This window comes from Prosopis cineraria, unplaced genomic scaffold, assembly GCF_029017545.1.
Source record: "Prosopis cineraria cultivar Desert tree isolate PC_DT_omini unplaced genomic scaffold, ASM2901754v1 PC3, whole genome shotgun sequence".
Taxonomy (NCBI): domain Eukaryota; kingdom Viridiplantae; phylum Streptophyta; class Magnoliopsida; order Fabales; family Fabaceae; genus Prosopis; species Prosopis cineraria.
The window spans coordinates 12,223,940-12,246,376 of NW_026555334.1; the positions used below are offsets into that span (position 1 = coordinate 12,223,940).

The 22,437-nt window shown below is 31.8% G+C and overlaps 2 protein-coding genes across 2 annotated transcripts; one reads left to right on the plus strand and one right to left on the minus strand.

Moving 5' to 3' along the window:
* The first annotated feature begins 402 nt into the window (after positions 1-402).
* LOC129304862 (uncharacterized) lies at positions 403-3,958 on the plus strand. Its single transcript, XM_054944691.1, has 3 exons — positions 403-544; positions 3,074-3,273; positions 3,444-3,958. The coding sequence occupies exons 1-3, from the start codon at positions 455-457 to the stop codon at positions 3,694-3,696; spliced, it is 543 nt and encodes a 180-aa protein (XP_054800666.1). The 5' UTR covers positions 403-454; the 3' UTR covers positions 3,697-3,958.
* A 9,471-nt stretch (positions 3,959-13,429) lies between these two features.
* On the minus strand, positions 13,430-15,456 carry LOC129306288 (dof zinc finger protein PBF-like). Its single transcript, XM_054946790.1, has one exon. It carries the CDS (start codon positions 15,036-15,038, stop codon positions 14,106-14,108), a length of 933 nt encoding a protein of 310 aa, XP_054802765.1. The 5' UTR covers positions 15,039-15,456; the 3' UTR covers positions 13,430-14,105.
* Between the last annotated feature and the right edge of the window lie 6,981 nt (positions 15,457-22,437).

The following is a 22,437-nucleotide window of genomic DNA, read 5'->3' on the forward strand; positions in this document are numbered from 1 at the left end:
TTTTTTTGGTAAACAATGTGTCAGCAAAAGCATTACAAACAGATTGATTGGGTTACTTTATCTCTTTTCATCTTTCACCAGAATAAATTTGAATCTCCGTAAAAAGAAAAGAAAAAAAGTGACGCAGAATTCCTTTCGTTCAAGAGTGTGAGATACATGATTTCTTCCCCTCCAAGGCAAATTACTCTGATCTGACCTGAAAGAGACGTCCCTCGGACATTTCTATGTCTGCTAATGGTTCTGTTGCTATTTAATTATTTAGTCATTTACTTGTTTATTATTCAAATCACCTTGGTTTGAACTTTGAAGTAGAGGCGGCATCTACGAAGTAGACTTTCTCTGGGCTTTACATAAAAAAATTACTGCCTCCATCCCTGTGGGTTATCTGTTTTGACCTCGCCCTCGTCTCTGTGGTGCGGCTCAGACTCGATTTTGACTAGTGGGTTTCTGAGCAATGGCTTCGACGCTGTTATTGGCTGTGGTGTTCGTGCTTGACCTGGTTGCTTTTGCTCTGGCCGTTGCTGCTGAGCAGAAGAGGAGTACTGTGAGTCCGTCTTCTAGATTTCCCTCTCTTTCTTACTTCTTCTTCAATCGATTGGTGCTTGTTAATTGCTTCTGTTTTCCTCCATTTTCTTCTTCTTCTTCTGGGATTTAGTTGATTTGACTGTGGGATTCCTTTTGCGATTCAAGATGCTTGATTGAGAAATCTGGGATTTGGGGGTTTTGATTTCCATATTCTGATACTGGGTGAGAAATTCTTGGAGACTTTTATCTTCTTGTTTAGTGCATAATAGTTGAGTCTGTTCCTATTCTGAGCTTTTCTTGACATCTCATAGAATTCGGATGGGATATGGATACTAGAGCAATTATGAAACTCTCCTCTTTCTGTAAGCTGATTTACTGTCAGTGTCTCAATAACTACTTTCACGAAACAAGCTGGATGGATGATATTATGTTATATTCAACCAGGAATCACTATGCATAAGTAAATGAGTGAGTAGAGTAAGGTGGTTGAGGAAGACACGCAAATATTTGATTACTAATAATTCAAATGTTCAGATTTTAGAAACTCAAAGGGTGTAGGAGTTATTGTTTAGTAACGGAAGTTAGTCAGTTTTAGAGGAAAACTTGGCTTGACTTTTGAGAGAACACTGTCATTTGCCAAGGACAATTGAGATTTTATCTTATTTTGCTAAGCTCAAAACTTGCAGCCGCCACAAAATCGCTGAGTCAGGATTCTGCTGGAGAATAAATTCTGTTCTAACATTAAATTCTGCCATATAGATTGTAATGTAGATCTGACGTATTAGCATTTGACTTCCTTTTCCTTTTTGTTTAGATTGAGTTAGTCATCACTTGACTGAAATTTAGGATGCGTTTTAGAAAAAATATGGATTGGGTTTAGGGAAACAATCAAGCATGATAATCCCAATCTGTGCCCCACCTCAAACAACCTGTTCCATGTTGGTACAATATAAATCCATAAAATGAACCAGTAATAAGCTGTGAACTTGAGATTTGAAGTGTTTGTTTGAAAACTAAAGAATTGAAATGTTATGAATTTTGTAATTCAATATTTATGGACAAATTAATTGACAAAAAAGATAATTTAGTAGAGAAAACAATAGTTGCAAGTTTGGATACAACACCCAAAAAAAAAAAAAGGGAATTTTGGAACAAAAAAAAGTTAAAAAAAATAAAAGAAAAGAATGAATGCTACTGAAAAACCTTCCTTGTCCCAATCCATTGTCATCCCTATTGTGTTGTGCCAGATTCACCAATTAGGAAGAGGGGATTGAAGAAGTCAGATGTAATAGCCTGTTTGGCCCTCTTTTTGAAGATGTTTTTGAAGGAGAAGCTATACATTTTTTTAAAAAAAGTCATCGTGGTTAAAGGTGGTGTCAGGCCTAACTGTTAGGGGGAAATCAGTGGTAACAGCAACAGTTTTTTGTTGCAACTACGATTTAACAAACTTGAAACTTCTACTTTGAAATAGAAGAAGAAAACTTTTTCTGGGAGACAATTGTATATCCATGCAGAATCAGTAATTACCATAAAAAGCAACTAACATTTTAGCCACCTCTTAAATACATGTCTTTTTAATAATTTGATCACATAAAGTATTTTTTTAAGAAAAAATATTTGTCAAATACTGTGGTACTGCAACAAGAGGAAGTCATTATTCATAACTTTATCAATCATACAGCTTTCGACCAATTTTATATTATATATAGCTATAGATTAGAGACCTTAGCAATGTGTTTAAGTAAAATCCTTTAAAAGAAGCTATTTCAGAATAAGTAAAAAAATCCCCAGCAATCACTCAAGGGCTTAGCATTCATGGGAAAGGATAACAATGAGCATAGATCTACAAATCCCAACCAGCAATGGTTCGAGCAACTCTTAGAGGTGATCCTGGAAAGAATCAACAGGTGCCTTAACAGACAAAACCTCATAATAGTCATATCATAAATGTGAAGACTGCTGTATAGAGAAACATACGAAATTTCTGACTGTTGCATTGAAACATATCTATCTTTTACTCGAAATGCCCAAATCATGACTAAAAATGGGTTCGCAATTGCTTCTAACGTGAAGATAGGCTCATAGCAGAGGGATGCTTTGGGTTGGAGCAATGTAGTAGGACAACCAGGGATGGAAGAAGATTTATACAATGAGGAGAACCTGTAGCAGGATTGCTTACCTCACGCACATGACAAGTGCGATCATGAATTCGCCAATAAAGGGTTAATTTTGAGATGAAGCCTAAAACCATGAAATGACAATGATTTTAACAATCAGATGCTCAGCTTTGATGTCAGAGACTTTATTAGTCCGATTTACAACTGTATAGCAGACGCCTAGTCAAACTTTATTATTTATCTTTCCTAGTAATATCTACATTCATGTTTTTGGTAAAAGCGATGGGGTGTGGGGAGGGTACTTTAATTATAGTTGCTACCTTAAGCATCATTTTTCAACTTCCACTTACTTCTTTGGACTAAATTTCTCTCATGTTTATTTAATAATATGAATGTGTTTACTTATTGGAATCCATTCCTCCTTCTGGCAGTTCATGGTAGTTACAGAGGGGAATCAAAACTACTGTCATTATGGTTCTAATATTGCAACTGGCCTAGGCGTGGGATCCTTTATAATTCTACTAGCCAGTCAAGCAATTATAATGGTGGTCACAAGATGCCTGTGCTGTGGTCAAGCCATGAGACCTAGCGGCAACAGATCATGGGCAATTTGCTTATTCATCACCAGCTGGTATGTATGTTGCTTAAATCAGATAAATAGAGTTGATCGATTTGTTCAAACTTATTGATTTCAAAGAATGACAGATTTACATGCCATGTTGATAATGTTATTCATTTATTGAATGAATTCAAATCTGACCTCTGATTCCCCAAGTTGTTTTGCTGACATCGATGATTCAGGGTGACATTCATTATTGCCGCGTCATGCTTGCTGGCTGGTTCGGCAAGAAACACCCGCCACACCAAGGACAGGACCACAGTACCAGTCATCCCTTCATGTGTGACATTGAGGAAGGGAGTGTTTGGAGCTGGAGCTGCCTTCATTGTGTTCACTGGCATAGTTTCTGAACTCTATTATGTTAATTATTCAAAGGCTAACTCTGGTCCACCTTCACATGCTAGGGACTCTGGTGTGACCATGGCTAATATGTAGTAGCTTTGAACCATTAGAAGTGGGATAAGGCTTGTGTGATTTTATTAAAGTTGTCTACTCTGGAAGCGAAAAGCTAATGTTTACCTCAAGTCATGGATATTACTTGGTTGTAAAGGTTTTCATTGGTTTAATGGTTTGTTTTTACTTACAAATCTTGTTCTGTTAATCATGCAAGCAGAAGCATTAGTAAGGGGGAAATGATGTAATTCTTACATTAACCAATGACACTAAAGACCTTAAAAATGAATTGTCATTTTTGTTCTGTAACTGTTATTAATTTCAGAGTAGACTGTTGTTTTTAAGGGAATCTTTAGTTTTTAACTTTTTGAAGTCTCTTGTCGTTTTCTTTAAAGATTCGCTTGGTGTGCTGAAAATATTGGGCGGTAGGGTGATGACAAGAATATACAGCGGCCTTGGTTTGATTCGGCTCTTGGGGTGGTCCAATTGTTAGCAAGCAAAGCAGAGCCACAATTTCAAAACGGACCTTTCCTTTTCTGTTTGACAATTTCACACCTATGAATTTCCTCTTAATCTCATTTTCGTTGCCGCCAATGGTATGTGTCAGAGGTAGAAGTGGGTGTTAACGTCACTTGGAATAACCTCACAGCCTAAAGAAGAAAACAAAATTTAGAAAAAGAGAAGTAAAATTTATTTATTATCTTATTTTGCATGAAGCATATGGTATTCTCGATTTGCCTCACATTAAGCTTATGGAACTTAATAGAAGTATAGACTAATCTAACTTAAAGTGGGATAGGGTTTTTTCGAGCGGAAACTCTATTAGTAATACTATTGTACTTTTAAGATGTGAACTTAAAATTTTTAGTTAAATTAGTACAACTCACTTATCAATTGAACCTAATGTTTTGTAAGAAGTGAAACTTATTGATCGTGCGTGAGATTTACAAAAATAGAAAAGTAGATTTCATCTCTTTGCCTCTTTTAAAGTGTGGTGTGTGTGTGTGTGATGAGACTGCAATGTTACGTGCGAAAGAACACACATTTAGATAGGAAAGTGTGGTTGAGAGTTACCAACACACCTTACTCGCAATTTATCATAGATATGTATATTTAATTAAAAGGATATGCAAAACATGAAATGTCTTACCATCAGGAGCATCTGAGAATGAATTTATAGAATCAATGAAACCAAAAAAAAAAAAAAATTGATTGTCAAAAAATAGAGAACGCAGGCACGATCGAATTTCTATGGAAATATGAGGGGAATACATTCAATCCCACCAACATAAAAAAGGAACATGATAGGATTAAAAATTTTGAATATAATATAGGAAAAATGATAACAAAATCCCTTTGAATTATATAAATTATAAATTAATCCCTTAAAATGTTATAATTCTTCTGAAGTCTTTTAAAGACTTTTATGTCATCGAACAATTTTTTTTAAATCGCAAGAATTTAACAACAATCTGTAAGTTCATAATTGAAATCTTAATATTTCTCAAATGTTGCAAATATCAATTGTCATTAATAAGTTTTATTTTAAAATTCATAGCTTTTTTTTTTTAAATCGTAAGAATTCAATAATAATTTGTAAATTTGAATTAAAGTTAATTTAATTATTTATATTAATTTCTTAATGACAGAAAAAAATTTAGAAACTTCGTGAAAATTATGACATTTTAAGAGATCAAAATGTTATTTACATAACTCAAAATGATTTTATTGTCATTTTCCCTATAATATTTTTATGGAAAGAATGAAGAGATCCCCCCCTCTATTTTGTGCATAATATTATATACCTGATTTAATTTTTATAAAGTTATATATATTTATTTTTTAATTCAGAAATTATAATCTGGAACACCAAAACTTCTTAGAATTGCGGAATAATCCTTCGTTCATGTGTTCTCATAGTTTTGAGTGAGCTTATTTGAAATTATGCAATTAGTCAAATGTCAATTAAAGCTTTTATGTTCCCTTAACGTGAATCAACTAATGTCATTATCTCAGTTAACCATCGTTAAAAACAAATCATGCATGAAATTACAATTCCCATATATTCTTGAAGATTATACATAAAATACTTATGCATTTTTTAAATTGTCACTGATAAATAATTTCGAATTTCAAACCATACATTATCTGTAATGCTCCAGAAACTGGCAGTTAGGTCATTTGCTCTTTCAACTCATGAGGTAGCCAGATTAATCTACCTTATTTACGTCAATAATATATTAAAGATCTCAAAATTTAAAACTCTTCTTTAATATTCTAGAAATAAGTCATAATTAATGCTTCATAAACCACCATTTACAGTTATGTTCTATAAATTTTTTTGGCATGACAATAATATTTTAAAATTTTATCACTTAAACACCCTCACCTTCAATAAAAAGTATCATATTATAAAAAAAAATACATAATTATTTTTTACAAATATATACATGTTAGTAATTTACTTCTATGTTACTTAAAAATTAATTTCTGAAATGTTATTCCCTCCATCCCAAATTATAAGATGCTTTTGAAGGGAATTTATCGTTCTAAAATATAAGGCACTTTGAGAAAATTAAAATTTCATTAAATAAGCTTATTTCAATACTACCCTCCCTCCCTTTCTATTTAACAAAGGGAGTATTAATTAAGTATGGATTTAAGATTATTAAATGAATGATATTTTTAAAAATTTTATATTTTTATTTTGAAAAATAAGGTTGTTAAATGTATTTAATAAGGTTTATTGGTATGTGAGATTTTATCTAAAAATATTTTATAATTTGAGACGGAGGAGTAATTATAATTATAAATGATACTCCCTCCGTTAAAAAATGTAAGGCATTTTTAATCAAATTTCACCCTCTGATAAAGTAGTTACTTGTTTTCAAAATAACCATATCTTTTCATATTTACCTCTATTTAATAGAGTTTTTACCCTAAAATAAATATAAAGTGATTTAATCAATAGAGGTTTTTTTTTTTTGAAAAAGGCAATAATTACACTCTAAAAGACTAAAAATGTTTTACATTTTTGAATATCTAGCCTTTTAAAAAATGCTTTATATTTTTGGATGAAGGAGTATAAATTATAAGACTTTAAGATATTTGTGCCTTAAAACTAGCATCATCAATCAATATATAAAATAAAATACTATTGATAGGGGACGCAGAAGCATAATCATGCTAGTTTAGAGACAGAACCCTGACATAACAAAAACACAAGAACAAAAAAGAAAGAGACAAAATTTATGATGAAAATAAAGAAAAATATGAAATAAATAATGGGATAATAATCAAAGAGAAGATCTTCTAAAGCACCTGCCTCTAGGAACCTCAACCTTCGAAGACACCATAAGAGTTGATCATATTCTTGATCACGTCTGTTTTTCTCATAAGAGATGCCAGCACAAAGCACTAAGGCTCACAAGAGTTATAAACTCTAAAATGAATAATTTCATTCAACTTCTATTTTTGTTTACAAGAGGGAGCATGTCTAATTTATATAGGCTCATAGAAAAGAATATTTTCTAAAATTAAAACCCTAATTTCTTAATACTAAAAGGAGAAATAATATAAAATAATGATAAAATATTCAGCCACATAATTTAGGAAATGTGATCTTAAAATTATGGGATTACAAAATTTAAAAATTAATACTATAATTAATTCTAACATTTGATTAGACTCAAAATAGGAAATCAAATCAAAGGATTATTAAAATAGGAAATAATTTAGGAGACAATCAAGGGATCATGAAGGATTTAAAATCATGCCACCCTTGACTGTTTCACTAGGGTTTCATGCCTCCTTGCTTGCAAAAGGCTTAACTTATAGTCTTCCTTGCATTGGGCTAAGGTTTGCATCTCTTGGGCTTGGCTCTTCATGAATTTGGATCTTAAGCACATTATACACGTATAGATGCTCTCCTTTGGGCTTGAGAGGAGTGCCCTAATGCTCTCCAAGCTCTTAGACTTCTTACCCAAGACTAAACAAGGTTTGCTTTATGGCTTTAGTTCGGGCTCTTGTCATTGGACCTCCAATATGTTCTAATGAGTCTTTAAGTATGTTAGGTTGGAAGTATTAGGCTCCTTGCTCCTTGCCTTAGGCTCCTTCCATGTCACCATGCTCATAATTACCCTCCTCAAGCTTCGTTGCCATTAATGCTATGTCATCCGTGTTATGAGGTCTATCATTCCCTCCCAATTGGAAAGGATTCGTCCTTGAATCTGCAGAATCATATAAAGATAGATCAGAAACATTAAATATAGCATTAACATTGCCATAAGAGCTAGGCAAATCAATCTTGTAAGCATTATCATTAATTCTTTTCAAAACTTGAAAAGGTCCATCTCCTCGAACTTAAAATTTGAACTTCCTTTGATTAGAAAATCTCTCTTTCCTTAAATGTAACCAAACCCAATCTCCAGGCTCAAAGATTGCATGTCTCCTGCCTTTATTAGCTTGTTTGGCATATTGCTCATTCTTTCGCTCTATGTTTTCTTTAATCTTAACATGTAAGTCCTGCACAAACTTAGCTTTAAGATGATTCATATGATCAGTCAAAGATTTACTATAAATCAGAATATTATCAAAGTAAAGCACAACAAATTTGCCTATAAACTTTCTAAAAACATGATTCATTAATGCCATAAAAGTATTAAGAGCATTAGTCAAACTAAAAGGCATAACTAACCATTCATATACTCCAAATTTAGTTTTAAAGGCAGTTTTCCATTTATCACCCTCTTTCATACGAATTTGATAATAACCACTTCTAAGATCAATTTTAGAGAAGATAGAAGCACCATGCAATTCATCAAGCATATTATCAAGTCTAGGGATAGAGTAACGAAACTTTACAGTGATTTTGTTGATTGCTCTACAATCAATACACATCCTCCAAGATCTGTCTTTTTTAGGCACCAAGATAACAGGGACAGCATAAGGGCTAAGGCTCTTATGCACAAAGCCTTTCATCATCAATTCTTCTACTTGGCGCTGGATCTCTTTAGTCTCTTCAGGGTTAACCCTATAAGCAGGCTTGTTTGGAATAGCAGCTCTGGGCAAGAAATCTATCCTATACTCAATTTCTCTTAAGGGAGAAAGTCCATCAAAAATCTTATTAGGGAATAGATATCTATAATCCTGCAATAAAGAGACAACACTAAAAGGCAAAATAGGGTCAAGAGTGTCAATAGAAAAATAAATATTCTTGAAAATTATAATAAAAGCTTGTTCACTCATCAAAGCCTCTTGAATCTCACTTTTCTCGCACAATAATATTTTCTTTTCACTATTTTCCTTCACTCCCACCATTCTATTTTTTTCTTTTCTCACCTTCTCACCACTCTTTTTCCTCTCTTTTGATTAATTTTCAAGTAAAGTAATACTCTCTTTCTTTTCTCTCTCACTCATGCCACAATCAAGGAGATCTCTCCTTTGCTTGTAATCTTGAGTAATCTTTAGTTGATCTTCATAGGTTTGGATGGGCCTAAGAGAATTTAATACAATAGTCTTGCCTTTAAAAGGTACCTTGTAACAATTTCTAAAACCATCATGAGTGGCCTTACTATCAAACTGCCAAGGCCTACCAAATAACAAGTGTCTAGCAAGCATAGGGGCTACATCACATAATACATCACAAGTATAAACCCCAACAGAGAAAGTAATTAACACTTGCTTAGAAACTCTAATTTCAGCATAATCATTCAACCATTGCAATTTTAGGGCTTAGGGTGTGGAATTAAAGGTAGAGATAATTTATCTACAAGTAAAGTGCTAGCTACGTTAGTGCAACTACCACCATCAATTACCATGCTACACACTTTTTCTTTGATGAAGCATCTAGTGTGAAAAATATGCTCACATTGCTCATGATCATTATCCTCCTTTGGTTGAATATTAAGAGCTCTTCTTGCCACCAAGATAGAGTCAACTACACCATTACATTCAAGCTCATCATTTGATTCATGGGAGGTAGAATCATCATCAACATTATCAGCATCATCTTTATCACTTTCATGCACACTATCATAGCCATCATCATCTCTCAAGATCATAACTCTTTTATTATTACAATCTCTCGCCATGTGGCCCACACCATAATATTTGAAACACTTAATAGGAGAAATGTTATATGAATAAGATGAAGGTTTATGGTTAGAAGTTTTACCCTCATACTTGGTCTTTATTTCTTCCTTGGCCTGGAATGTATCTTCGGCTTTGGAATCCTTCTATTTGGAAGTTGTCTTGGAGTCTTTCGAAGAGGACTTGGAATGTTTGTTCTTATTTTTCTGTTCTAACTTTATAGCCTTGTGTATGAGCTCTTCCTTGCCCACAAAAGTGTACAAGTCAAGCTTATCTCTCAACTCTGGCCTTAAGCCATTCATAATTCTTGACATTGCTTCACGTTCATTTTCTTGAATGTTTGCACGAAACTTCAAGATATTCAACTCATGCACATACTCCTCCACTGTCATAGATCCTTGAGAAAACATTCTCAATTTTTTATTCAGCTCTGTGTAGTAGTAGCTAGGGACATAAGCCTTTCTCAAGTACCTTTTAAGCTTTTCCCACGTTTTAATGGGCTTTTTCCCAAGTTAGCTTCTTTTGTACTGCAAATCTTGCCACCAATAAATAGCATAGTCAATGAAATTCAAAGAAGCAGTTTTTACCTTCCTTATCTTAGACAAATCAAGACTCATAAAGATTTGGTCCATTTTCATTTCCCAATCAAGATATTTTTCTGGATTGTTGCTACCCTTGAATGAAGGATACTTTACTTTTTGGTTTTGTAAGTCAACATCACACTTTGAAGATTTCTTTCCCTTAGGAGAAGGGGGCTCTTCATACTCCTCATCATCGCTGGGGATCTCATGCTTCTTTCCTTTAGAAGAAAAAGTCTCCAGCTCATCTTTATCCTCCTTATGGAACCTATGATCAAGTTCCAAGCAAAACTGCTACAACTGTATTTTGATAAGTTCTAAAATAAAGTTTATATCAATACTAGGGGATTCATCCTTGTTACTCATGTTTACAGAAGCACTAGAAATCATATAAGATGAAAAAATAGATCCTCACACACACAAACTCACGTGTTTACTCTCAAGATAAATAAAGTCACTCGTATTTCACAAAAAAATTAATGGCTTTTTTTTAATGATGAAAAACACACTTGCCTTTTACCACTCACTAAGCTTGTGGATAGAATCCAATGGTGAAACCAAACACAAATCAAGAAACTAAGAAACAATCAAGTAAATATCTTCTAAATTAAAGAAATTAGAAATCAAGCATAAGATGAAAAGAGGAAATTTTTTTTAGCAATTGTGAAACAAATAGAAAAGCAAAATTTTTAAATAAAATTAAGCTTGCAAAAGAAAAACCACACGTGACAACAAAAATAAGAAAGAAAGAAATAAAAGTCAAAGAATCAAATACTCAAAGACAAAAATAGAAAACTAAATAAAATAAAAGAGTAGCACAAATAACAAATAAGAGAGTAGAGAATTTGAAAAGTGCTACCAAAAATTAAAAATAAGAAAGTGATCAACGTAGAAGATTTTCTTATCACCCAAATTGACTTTTCTCTTTAGGCAACCTCTTGGTGACTTGGAGTTCAAGAATAGCCTTTTTCTATAGTCATAACTCACAACAATATATTTTTTTTATAATTTTTTTTAAATTTTCATATTTTTTCTCTTTTTTTTCAACACACGAACACTTTTTTTTGCCTTTTTTGCACGAATTTCTAGGTATTTTTTTCTCTTTTTTTTGAGAAGGCTAATAAAATAAAAACTCACATAAGATAAAAAAGTCACAAAGATGAAGAAGAGAAAAACCAAAAGATAGAAGTAGATGAAATAGATAAGAGACGATCACAAAAGAAATAACTCATGATGAAAAAGAAGAAGAAAGGACAAGAATTTGAACTAAAACTAACAACCAAAGCTCTGATGCCAATTTGATAGGGGACGCGGAAGCAGAATTGTGCTAGTTTAGGGACAGAACCCTGACATAACAAAAAACACAAGAACTAAAAAGAAAGAGATGAAATTTATGACGAAAATAAAGAAAGATATGAAATAAATAATGGGATAATGATCAAGAAGAAGATCATCTAGAGCACCTGCCTCTAGGAACCTTAATCTTCAAAGACACCACAAGAGTTGATCATGCTCTTGATCACGTCTATTTCTCACACGGGATACCACCACAAAGCACTTAGGCTCACAAGAGTTATAAACTCTAAAATGAATAATTTCATTCAACTTCTTTTTTTGTTTACAAGAGGGAGCATGCCTAATTAATATAGACTCATATAAAAGAATATTTTTTAAAATTAAAACCCTAATTTTCTAATACTAAAAGGAGAAATAATATAAAATAATGATAAAATATTCAGCCACATAATTTAGGAGATGTGATCCTAAAATTATGGGATTACAAAATTTAGAAATTAATACTATAAGTAATTCTAACATTTGCTAGACTCAAAATAGGAAATCAAATTAAATGACCATTAAAATAGAGAATAATTTAGGAGACAATTAAGGGATCATAAAGGATTCAAAATCACGCCACCTTTGACTACTTCACTAAGGTTTCATGCCTCCTTGCTTGCAAGAGGCTCAACTCATAGTTTTCCTTGTATTGGGCTAAGGTTTGCATTTTTTAGGCTTGGCTCTTCATGGATTTGGATCTTAAGCACATTATACACGTATAGATGCTTTCCTTCAGGCTTGAGAGGAGTGCCCCAATGCTCTCCAAGCTCTTGGACTTCTTGCACAAAACTAAACAAGGCTTGCTTCATGACTTTAGTTCGAGCTCTTGTCATTAGACCTTCAATATATTCTAATGGGTCTTTAAATACGTTGGGTTGGAAGTATTGAGCTTCTTGCTCCTTACCTTGGGCTTCTTTCATGTCACCATGCTCATAATTACCCTCCTTAAGTTTCGTTACCATTAATGCTATATCATCCATGTTATGGGGTCCATCAACTATATAAGAGCATATGAAACTATATAAGAGCATATGAAAATTGGTTCAAAGCAACTCAGCCTATAATGAGTTTGAATTCCAATACTAATATAAGGAGTTCATAAGTTGGAACTTCTTAATATATAAGTACTATTTGAAAAAAAATAAATTAAATTATACTCTTAATAAGTTTAGAAAGTCATTTCACTTAAATTTTCGTGCGTGCACTTTTATGAAAAGGTGACTGCTAAAAAGTTAGGGATCTAGGTTTGGTAGAATTTTATTTTTATATTTTTAATAAATATAGAATTTAAAATAAACATAATCTTATAACTGTTGTTCTGAAAAAATACTTGTATATATATATATATATATAATTATAAGTTAAAAATTTTAATTTTAAACCGTTAAAATTAATTTTAAATTTCTCACCCAAACCAAAGCAAGTTGGTTTTAGCTAACAAAGATTCATGTCCCTAACCATTTTTTTTTTGGAATAGTAAGAGTGTGAGTCCGAACCTTGTTGTTTAAGATATTATCTCCCGCGTGATAAACGAGAAAATTTATTTTTCAAATTGTGTACTTATAAAATGATATATTGTGCGAATAAAAGGATCACAAGAGGCTTCCATTGCAGGGCTCTGGAATGAAGGAGGAAAACGACAAGCAAAACAGTACTTGAAGGCTGAAATGGCGGCCCATCATTCCATACAACGTTCTGATAAATCACAACAATGGATCAAAACACCATGTGAACTCAAAGTACCCCACAAACAACACCAGAAAAAGATATATCATCACAACAGAATATCAGTATCAACGTATATATAACACTTGTTTTAGGCCAAGCAACTCAGAGAATGATTCTCCACAATTGGTGATGATCATGAATCATCACCAATCAAATCCATATTGTGTGTGTGTATTGCTCCACCAATATTCCGTGTCAATAAATAAATACAAATATAGATCCAAACATTTATACCACCACAAAAATAATATTTATTGTTCATGCTTCTGATCTCTCCATGTGGAATCTTTCCTCTCATTCTTCTATGGCCATCACTGTCACAAAGCACTCAGATCAGAGTTTTTGAATTCAGATTCCTGTGCTACTTACGTTTGCGTACATTCAAAATCATCATTTTAATATTAGATCGTAAATGGGGAGAGAGAGAGAGAGAGATTAATTAATTTAATTAATTAATTCATTAGAATAAGAGGCAATGATCAGAGTGGTTACAATACAAGGAATTAAAACTCAAACCCCTTTTTGCTTGATGAAGCTGAAACTGAAAAAATGGACAGCTCCAAATGCTGCAATTTCATAGAACTCTCCATCTGAAAACCAGCAACACAAACACCCCCAATAAACAAAATCTATCAACACTACAACGTGTATATATATATTTATATTATATATATGTGTGTCAATTTTTTTTTTTTTGGGGTTACTTCTTCCTCTCTCTCAGGGTTTTAAATCAGAATCATCCCAGGGAACATTGAGATCAGTTGAGACCAAGGAATCGAGGTCCTCCCAAGTCCAATAGCTTGACATTTCCGTATTGCCTACGCTTGTCGAAGGTATCTCCCATGGCTGTGTCTGTTTTGGGGTTGGCTCCTCCATTGTCTTCAACTCTCCGCCGTAGTTATTAGTATTACTGTAGACATTGGAGGATCTCAGAGAGGTTGAAACAGAACATGATGGCTTAGTCTCAAATGAGCTCGAGCTCGAGAAAGGGAAAATAAAGCTCTGATTTTGAGTAACAAGAGGCTGCAGACTCGAACTCAAGAAGCTGCTCGTACAATTACTGATTCCAAAATCTTTACTCTGTGAGTCTCTTGGGCTCATCAGATTCGGATGAGGCAGTAAGGATGGAGTTGGAGGAGGATGAATCAGAGACTGAAAGAGAGAAGCAGAGGACGGAGGAAGAGGAAGATTATTACTCGGCCTTTGCAGGGAACTCTGAATTGTCATGTGGGTATTCAACCCACCACTACCGGAGGTTGTGGAGGCGGCGGCGGCCGCGGAGGAAGAGATGGGGTTGGATGATTTCTTGAGCCGTTTGTTTTTCCTGCCGCCACCGACGGGGACATTGCGCAAGGTGCCACCTTTAGTCCAGTGCCTCTTGCAGGTTCTGCAGAAATGGCGAGGCTGAGACTTGTTGTAGTTGTTGTAGTAACAGAACTTGGTGTTCGTCGAATCACACCTCGGACACTTCAATGGCTCCGATGATTGCTGAGATTGTTGTCTCTGTTGTTGTTGTTGCATCTGCTGCTGCTGCTGTTGCAGTTTCCTCATCAATGGAGGCTTTGGAAGCTCCAACTTCTGATCTTGCAGCAACGTCTGGTTCCAGTCAATCCCACTTCTAGAAATTACCTGCTTAGAACTCAAACCCATATCTTCAATTCAATTGAGATCAAAGAAGCTAAAAACAAGAAGGATGTATATATATATATATAGATATAAAGTTAGCCTTTGGATCGAGGAGCTACAAGAGAAATCAATCTAAAGGAGGACAAGAGCATGAGATTGCTTGAGTCAAGGAAAAAGAAAACAGGAGCTCTGAACAAATGGCTCAATGGAAGAAGAAGAAGCTGGCAGGAGGAGGAGGAGGAGGAAGAAGGAGAAGTGATGAGCATGTCTTTTTACGATGAACCTCTAATATAATCGGTCAATATATTGAATATCTTTGAATAATAATGATAATAATAAAACCTTAAGAGCAACCTTATCTATCTGTAAAAGAGGAGGAAATAGTGATAACAAGATGAATGAGAGAGGAGTTCAAATCTGGTAACAAAACCTAGAAGTTCAATTTTAGAGTCCGAGATGAGTGTATTATAGGAAGTGGGGAGGAGAGAGAAGGAGAGAGAGAAACTTAACCCCTAAGGTGAAGGTGGCGGTGGATGACACGTGGAAGCATGTAGGCCGTTGATAGTGTGCTGTGATGTGTTTGGGTTGTTAAAGGAACGTAGATATAGATATGCATGATAGTAAGGTAGCTACAATAATTCAACAAGACTTGGCTTCCAATACAAAGTTGGTAACTCAACATAGAAAAAAAAAATAAAAAAATAACTAGAAAAAAAAAAAAAAAAAAAAAGGAGAAGCATTAAGAAGAGATTGATAGGGCAGACAGAGAGAAAAGAGAATGGAGGTAATAGACTTGGGGCCTAAGATTCTTAGTGTGGCGTAAAAACAGTTGGCAACACATGGTTTCTTGTGGGATCCACAACACACATATAGAGAGATAGTGATATATATATATATATATATGCACACACATGGGCCAAGGTCATGTGATTACATGTTGCAAGTTGGGTAGATGTATCTTTGTGTGTTGCATGCACGTGTAAGTCTCTCACATTATTTGAGGGTTTTCATATTGAAGGGCATTACATATATATATATATATTATGCAGATCATTAGAGTGACTCAGACCAGAGAAAGTTCACTGAATGATCATAAAGCTGTATTAAGATGGACTTTGTGATCGTTCTTGTTCTGCCAGGAGTATTGTTTCCGCTAATTTCATTGAATTTATTGTTGAAAGTATCCCAATAATTAAATAAAACAATCAGTGTTAAATTTAATGAGCGTACCTATGAATTCATTAATTAAAAATATAAGGCAAGTTAAGTTCTTGATTATATTACTTTGAGATTGAGTAGATTAACAACCTGCTAGATCCTTTTAGCCTTCACAATATAAAAAAATATGAGAGAGCATAGAGACGGTAAGATATTGAATTTGTATGAAGCTATAGTTATATGCACTTGTAAATATGTGATTAATTATTTAATTTTAATTATCTCAAATTCCTGACCCGATCACCTAAAGGATATGGAAAATAATGAAAGCTAAAAGATTGTAGGTTGAACATCTACTTAAATAAACTCACTTATGTCGTTCATTTATTACAATCCATATAAAAGTATAAAGGGTCAATATATTTTGGGCTCAATAATTAATTAATGTTAATCTGAAGAAAATAAATATTTCAAGAATTATAAGTTGCTTTTAAATAGACTTTTTATCTAAAAAATGAACCATGTGAGATTTGTAATTAAGTTTCTTCATTTCTTTCTTTTTTGGTACAAAACCATCTATTGGATTCTAACCAATCCAGGTTGAACTAGGAAAGAATCACATATCAAGGCTGGAAAATTTCTTAACGTAGTTGCATATATAAAATTTATAATCAATCATATTATATTTACAAATTATAAAATAATGGAAACATTTTCTCCGGGATTTATGTAATGCATGTATAGAAATTGTTTTAAATCTAAGTAAATTAAAGTTGTCTTTCATGTATTTCAATTATATTCTACAAGTTAAAAGAGACTTCATAAGACTTCTATATTAAATTAGTATTCTTTTGTCAAAAAAGGCTATACGTGTAGAAATATTAACTTAAAACAAACAATACGCGATAAAATTAGCTATATATATCATGTCAAATTCTATCTGACTGCATATGTTTATAATTAAATTTTTATTGTTATCTATTATAAAATTCATATAATAAAATGTCCTCCAGATATTAAAGTCATACGAGACATGCAACAATTTCAACATCGCACTATGTATGAATACAAACATACGACGACGCGAATAGTAAATTATTTTTTCCCTCAAAACTGTCATGTTCCATTTAATATATTGAGCATCCGACATAAATCAATCATATATATATACGATTCTTTTTATTAAAAAAAATCACAGAAAAAATGGGCTGTGGTTGCTCTAGTAGTACAATTTGTTTTTGGTGACTGTAAAATTGCGAATAATTAAGGCTCTGGATTTTGAAAGTCTTGAATTAATTAAGTTTGAATCATCGCCATTTAAATGAAAGCAATATTTCACCGATTTTGAAGGCCACCAAGACACATCACAACAAGCTTACAGTCAAATAGTTTGAATTAATTGAACTTTATCCTTTCAAAACAAGAGAATTTTCCTTAAACTTGTTCTGTAGATTTCTTTGTTTCTTCCATTGTTTTTAATTAAGATGGTCACCTTAATATATTAAGGTTGAAGTGTGTGTGTAGCGGAGCTTGTTGAATTTGACTTAACAAGTCCCAAAATCAATACAGACGCAAACATGCAGCTATTATTTATGTTACAAAAATATTAATTAATGCGCTTTTATTCATAATGTCCAAAATTTTGTTCATACGAGAAAGATCAAAGATTACTTGGCTCGAAAAGTGAATTATAAAGTTCACACTCATAGTGCCTTTGAGTTTTGACGCGGCTGTATTTATGGATGATTATATTTAAAAAAAAGTATATACTATGACTATAATTAATGTTTTAGATTTTATATATAATATTATACGGGCGGAATAAAATGAGGAATGTTGAATAGTAGTGGAATATAGCAGGTGTTAAGATTAATTAATAAAAGAAATGGGAAATATTTGAAATTAATGAGAGAATAGGGTTGTTGGCGTCAAAGACGAACAGATCATGCATGTTCATTGAATGTCGCAGCCGTCACTGCAGAGATGTGCCTGCCAGGTCAAAGAATGTTCATTCATGTATATAATATATATATATATATATATATATGTATGTATGTATGTATGTATATTAATTATAAACACAAATATAATATTTTTGATCTTCTTCTTCGTAATGTGACAGCCTGAAAGGAATATATACATGGAAGTGTACATTTGAAGCAATATTATTAAAATCGGATTGGATCAGACCAAATAATTCGACCGTCACTCACTGAATAAAATGGTCAAGTTCAATCAATTGAATTAATTTGACATTTGACTCGGGTTGAACTGGCCAATTTTGAGAGAACCTGCTTTGACCCGAAAACCGGACTCGAATCAACCCGGTTCAAAGCCAAAAAAATTAAAAAAAAAGAAATTTAGACTGAGTTGTTTAGATTCACAATTTCTCTTCTCTAATCGTTAATTTTCTCTTTTCTTCTCTTATCTAATCTCTAATCTCTCCTTTATGGCCTAAACTCAATCCCTAACTTCTCCTCCAACATCCTCCTCCAGCTCTAAAAATCCAATCTTTAACATCGAGATCAAAAACTTGTGAGTCATGACATGATGGCATGCCTTCAACTCCAACATTTTCCTTTGAAATCACAAGCTTGTACTGACACGTCTCTACCTCTAACTCCAACGATCCAAGCATCTAGCTTTTGGGATCGAGATCTGAAGCACCATTGACAAATTAATGTTTTATTTATATAATTGCACATATAAATTTTATTTTTTATTTAATTTTTATGTCACCGGTTCGACCGCCGGTTTAACCAATTAGACTATAAAAACCACGACCCGTTGCTCTTTTTGGTTCGATGTCTGGTCCGGGTTTCAAAACATTGATTTGACGTGAAAGATATGTTCCATCCATTTAAAAATATAAAACATTATCAATCAAATCTCATCCTTTAATAAAATAATTATTTATTTTTAAATTAATTTTATTTTTTTATATTTATTCTTATTGAATACCTTACAATAAATATAAAGTCATCATCAATAGGAGCACTTTTAAAAAAAGACAATGATTACACCTCAAAAAACTAAAAATTTCTTACATTTTTTAACATCCAACTCCTTAAAAAATATCTCATATATTTTAATGGAGAGAGTACATGTTCATATATTATGCTGTTTAAATTAAATTGCATGATTTCATTTTTCTAGTTTTCCAAAAAGAAAAAACAATTAGATACACTGTCAATAAACATGTAGCTCAACTAATAACAAGTATAATTAGAAATTTTGAGTTTGAATTTTAAATATATAATATAATTATATTAAATACTTGTTAAGAAATTTTTTTCTCATATTTATAGTCAGGAGTCCAATCAGGATTAATTGAGGTTTAAAGGAAATTTATAGGTGCTTCACATAAAATAATAAAAAAAAAATGATTGCATGAAATGACTAATTAATAATTAATTAAGTGGCTCAGAATTATAAAAGCGCTAAATTTGGACCTAGGAGAATTAATAGGTCAAACTGTCCAAATTAATGCTATATATTATTATTACTATTTTAAACACTAAACTGTTGATAAAAGTCATTGGAGTTAATTATACCAATCTGAGAATAGAAATATACTAATTATATGCATCATACACTTAAAACCATTGTCAGATTCACACATGGAATAAGAAAATCGATGCATCATAATTTCTCCAAGTTGGCGAGCGTCACACAAATAGGACCACAAAAGCCACATGCAAATAAATAATTGAGGCACGATCAGATTAGGGAATGAGATTATATTATAGTAAATGTATAAGTGTAATAAATTGAGAAAAAGGAAATGGTAATTAATTAGGACACGAGCAATTATTCCAAAGGAGAGAGAGGGGAATGTGCATGGAAAATCAATATTGGTCGGTTGGTTAGGTAAAGTGTCTCGTGTGGTCGATTCCTGCAATTTCGAAAAGGACAAAACAAAGAATGTTTGTCGTACAAATTTGAAAATGACTCACTCTTCTCTTCTTTCCTTCTAATTTTTTTAAATTTAAGTTTAGCTCTTTAGGTTACACCAAGAGTCTATTAAGTCCAACTAAGAAGCCACCTAAGTCCCACCAAACTGCTCTACATTAATAACTCTCTCTCTCTCTCCCCCCACACGTACACACAAGAAGTTTAAAGAAAAAATAGTAATAAAAAATCACTGATAAAAATTTATATTAATTAAAAATTAATTATTATTAAAATTTAAATAGATATTTATTGATGAATAAATCTTAAATGAACTGTCATTAATTTAAAAATAATTTTTAAAATTTAAATAGATACTTATTGATAAAAAACTAACCCAAATCAACAAATATTTATTTTAGTTTTGACAATAATTAATCATTAATTAATATAAATTTTGATTAGTGGTCTTTGATTACTATTTTTCTAAGTTCAAATTATATTTATTTTGTCCCTATATATTATTAGTTTTTAACTGAATCTTCCATACCGATAAAAGGTCATTATTTAATTAAAATCACATAAAATTGTAATGATTTTTCAGTTTTGTCAATAATAATATCACAATTAATATCACAGTGATAGTTAATAAATTATACAATTAACATCTCTTTCATTTTTTAAAACAAGGGTAATTAACACCCCTTATATTAAAGAATAAAATAAAATTTTAAAAAATACGTTAAATATAAGGATGGGGGGAGTATATATTTTTTAATTTTAAATGATCATTTATCATTGAAGTTTTTTTAGAATCAATAAAAACTTTAAATTTTATTAACTCTATTTTAAAATTCAATAAGTTTCCACCTCTACCCTTAATGAGGACAAAAATAACTATTTTTAATAATTTTTTAACATTTAATAAGGACAGAAAAATGTAAAGATAAATATAGAAAATAGTGAAGTATCCTACGAATAGAACTAAAATTAATTTTCTCTTTCTAGCCTACAAATAAAATTAGAGGAGTATATAGTAGAAAGAGAGTTCTTTTTTTTATCCTATTTATAAGAAATATTGTTGATTTTTTATTACAATTTTTTTTACTTTTAATTAAATGTTAGTAAGAAAAAATATATTATTAATATATATATTTAATAAAGATAAAATTGAGAATTTATTAAGCTTTTAAACAAAGTTAGTAAATTTTATTTTTTTTAATTTTGATAAAAATTATTAAAAATAACTTATAAATAATTAAGATTGAAAGAAGTGTTTCTAATATTTAAAACTTGAGGAGGTGATGATTGCGAAGTGAAGTTGTTAAAAGAGATTCTGGTTTAAACCTACGGAGATAAAGGTAAGATCTTACTTTGATAGTGGTAGATAATATCAATTTTTTTTTTAACCTCGTATCGTTGTTTCTAATCAATTGCGCAAGGGCCTTGTTATTAGCATGATTTGATTATAATAATGTATGGATTATTACCGTCAATCAACATTTAACATTAGTTTTGCATTTTATTATTAATATATATATATATAATCATTTTAATTGGATACATGATTTTTTGCCAATAACTGAATAAATGATAAATCATAATATGATAGTAGAATATTAAACTTGACTATTTAAAAAAGAGATTCCATTTTTCATGCGTTATGAATAGTGTAGTTTACTAGTCTTTATATTGTATGCAGATAACAGATAATCGCTTAATAATTTTACTGAAAAAATACCACCTCAGTTCCAAACTATAAGATATTTTTGGGAGAGATTTATTATTCTAAAACATAAGACATTTTCATAAAAATAAAATTTTATTAATGATATTCTTCTAATATTACCTTTATCATATTTTCTCTCTCTTTAATTTTTTCTTTTTAACAAATGGAGCATCAAATGAAAGGTATTTTTTTAAAATTTATGCTTTTGTTTTAAAATAGTAAAGTTGTAAATATTAAATATATTTAATGAGATTTATTAATATGTAATTTTATTTAAAGATATATTATAAATTAACACAGAAAAAGCGACATGTATATCTCTTTAAGTTAAAAAATGCAATTTAACCAATAATAGTAATAATAATCCCTCATCCATGTCCCTCTGATAAAACCATTAAAAATGATAATTAAGAATCCAAGCAAGAGATATGGAGATCCATGTTTTTAGTGGCTTTTGCTGTTACTGGTGGGGCCAGCAACCACATGGTTTAAGCTTCATAATCATCAATCACTTAATTAATCACCATAATTAATTAATTAGTGTGAAGGTGGAATAATTGGTCAGGCATGACCGCTTACAGGTGTCACCATATCACAGGTCCATCCGATGCTTCCAGGTTGGATCAAAGATTACACTCTTATATT

What these genes read in the sequence shown, in the direction of transcription:
- LOC129304862 (XM_054944691.1), top strand. Translation starts at nt 455, where the DNA reads ATGGCTTCGACGCTGTTATTGGCTGTGGTGTTCGTGCTTGACCTGGTT. An exon ending in CTGAGCAGAAGAGGAGTACT is followed by an intron (nt 545 to 3,073) that starts GTGAGTCCGTCT and finishes TCCTTCTGGCAG; the next exon opens with TTCATGGTAGTTACAGAGGG. An exon ending in TGCTTATTCATCACCAGCTG is followed by an intron (nt 3,274 to 3,443) that starts GTATGTATGTTG and finishes TCGATGATTCAG; the next exon opens with GGTGACATTCATTATTGCCG.
- LOC129306288 (XM_054946790.1), bottom strand. Translation starts at nt 15,038, where the DNA reads ATGGGTTTGAGTTCTAAGCAGGTAATTTCTAGAAGTGGGATTGACTGG.